At 53.1% G+C, this 2,436-nt stretch overlaps 1 protein-coding gene across 1 annotated transcript; it reads right to left on the bottom strand.

Annotated features, from left to right (window-relative positions):
• Positions 1 to 441: 441 nt before the first annotated feature.
• Positions 442 to 1,867, bottom strand: LOC124694235 (bisdemethoxycurcumin synthase-like). Its single transcript, XM_047227245.1, has 2 exons — positions 1,663 to 1,867; positions 442 to 1,445 (listed from the first exon to the last, which is right to left on the bottom strand). The coding sequence occupies exons 1-2, from the start codon at positions 1,865 to 1,867 to the stop codon at positions 442 to 444; spliced, it is 1,209 nt and encodes a 402-aa protein (XP_047083201.1).
• Positions 1,868 to 2,436: the final 569 nt, after the last annotated feature.

Here is a 2,436-nt window from a genome sequence, read left to right as displayed (position 1 = left end):
CAGACATGGAAGGGTACATGTACATCATATATAGTACTTGTACGGGGGTACAAACTAAACAGGAGTCTTTGTGTGCACACATCCAGCTAAAAGATAAAAAATGAAACAACATATTTAATTGGAATAATAATCTTGAATAACAGTAGATCCAACACTCAGAGCTTTATTTGTTTATTTATGATATACAGAAAACAATACATAGAGTTGACAATACACACGCGCATACACAATATATGGAGGCAACATTCAGATACATACCCTGGATTTAACTGTATTATCCAGTTAAGTACGAAGTAGTACGTACTTAGGGAACAGTAGAGGTGGTCGCCCTGGTTTCCTTTTTTACGTTTGACATGGCTGACGTGTGTCCACATTTTTGACACACGTTAATTATACACACCATGCATGAGTTGGACGTATACGTAGTGACGATGTAGATGATTAATTTTCGTTGAGAGGAGGTGCGCGCAGTACCATGGTCTCGATTGTGATTCCTGGTCCGAAGGCGAGCATGGCACCCCACTCCGGCAGCGGACTATCGCCTTCCGTCTCCTTCCTACGGCGGCGCAGCTCGTCGAGCACGAAGACGATGGTTGCGCCGCTCATGTTGCCGTACTCGCGAAGCACATGTCGGCTGGCCGCCAGCTTCCCTGGCTCCAGCTTGAGCACGGTGTCTATGTTGTCAAGGATCGGGCGGCCACCCGGGTGCACTGCCCAGAAGAGGTCGTTCCAATCAGAGAACGGAGGAGCATCGACGAGTGATCCGGTGTTGAAGGCATCTACGAGGCATTGCTTGATGTTCTGTCCTATCAGCGTCGGCACCTGGATGCCGAGGTGGAAGTCTACGCCGGCACCCGAGACCTGCATGCCGAGCACATGCTCGGTCCTCGGTATGGTGGTCTGGGTGGCAGAGACCATCTCGAAGAGCGGGCGCTCACCTTCACGGAAAGGTCCGGCGCCGACGATGACAGCGCCAGCGCCGTCGCCGAACAACGCCGTGCCGACGAGGTTGCTCCCATCGGGGGCGCCGAAACAGACAAGGGTAAGCTCGGCGCAAGCCACGAGGACGCGCGCGCCGTGGTTGTTCTCGGCGAGATGCTTGGCCAGGTGAAGCGCCCTGCCACCGCCGTAGCAGCCGTGGAGGCTGAGTATGGTGCGGCTCACCGTGGGGCGGAGGCCGAGGAGTGTGGCGAGGCGGAGGTCGAAGCTGGGGGCCTGCCAGGCGGAGTAGGTGCTGAAGACGAGATGGGTGATGTCGGTGACCGGGCGTCCCCACTCGGCGATGGCCTTGGTCGCGGCGGAGTGCGCGAGCTTGGGGACAGCCGTAGCGACCATGTCGATGCGAGCGTCGAGGGATGGCAGCTCCCTGTCGAGGAAATCCGGGTGGGCACCAACTGCTTCCTCGTTCAGTAGGAAGTGCCGTTTCTCGATGCCGGTTTTTTGGCCTGCAAGGACAATTAATAAGCTCCTCATGTAGTATTTTACAAGGAGTAGAGCATTAGTTTTTTGCAGGGAAACATATAAACATCTCACTTGTTTCGGAAAAAAAAATACTACCATCTAACTCAGTATAAGTTAGGAATAGCACACAGATCGATTATTTTCGATGCAAAAGGGTAATTAACGTCATCAGAATCGGAGGCGCGCATATATTATGCTTACAGATTCTCTTCATCCTTTCCTTGAGTTCCGTAAGGTGGTCGGTCTTGGTCACGCGGAAGATGTTGTCGGCGAACTGGTCCTGGGGTATTACGACGCCTGACGGGTTCGCAGTACCGATGGCGAGCATGGCCGCAGGGCCTTCCGCGTGTTGCTGCGTGCTCCGCTGGCTCTCACGCACTACATCGTTGCCGTTTGCTTTTGTCATGGCCCGATGGAATTCAATCTACAAAGTACGGAGTATTAGATGATGTTTAGCTCTGGATCTTCAAAGGCTGAGCAGTGCGGCTCAATGGCTCTCTCTGGGATCAGGCTTTATAGGGGTGAATAGCCCCTGTAGTCATGTGCAACTTTCCAGTGAATTGGAAGGAGAGCGATGACGTTGCATAGAATAGCTATCACGTTACGTTTTTGAGGAAGCAAATAGCTCGCATGTAACACTTCTCATAAACCGCAGTAGATAGCTTAACGGCTGAGGAGAACCCCAAACATATCCACCTCAGATCATTGGACCCACTGCTTGTCCACCTCACGACATGAGACTCAGAACCCCAGCTTGTACAAGACAGAGCATCTCGCCCCCGTGCTGGAGGCAGTTCGGACCGTTGCATTCTCCCGTTTCTTCCCCTTCTTCTCTGGCGAACCTCGAAGTGTAGCAATGCCAACGGTAGATGTCGAGCTCCGCTTCAGCCTCCCACTGTCTGTGGCCACTGGGAAGGTGCCCTGATTGCCCACGGACGGCGCCCTGAAGCGGCTAATCACCACGAGCGATGAGAA

Source organism: Lolium rigidum, chromosome 3 (genome assembly GCF_022539505.1).
Source record: "Lolium rigidum isolate FL_2022 chromosome 3, APGP_CSIRO_Lrig_0.1, whole genome shotgun sequence".
NCBI classification, from domain to species: Eukaryota; Viridiplantae; Streptophyta; class Magnoliopsida; order Poales; family Poaceae; genus Lolium; species Lolium rigidum.
Note: the sequence above shows the minus strand (reverse complement) of the source record. Positions and strands in the feature narration are given on the sequence as shown.

Coding starts and splice junctions, on each gene's coding strand:
- LOC124694235 (XM_047227245.1), bottom strand. CDS start 1,867: ATGACAAAAGCAAACGGCAACGATGTAGTGCGTGAGAGCCAGCGGAGC. Junction 1,446..1,662: donor GGAAAGGATGAAGAGAATCT/GTAAGCATAATA, acceptor TTGTCCTTGCAG/GCCAAAAAACCGGCATCGAG.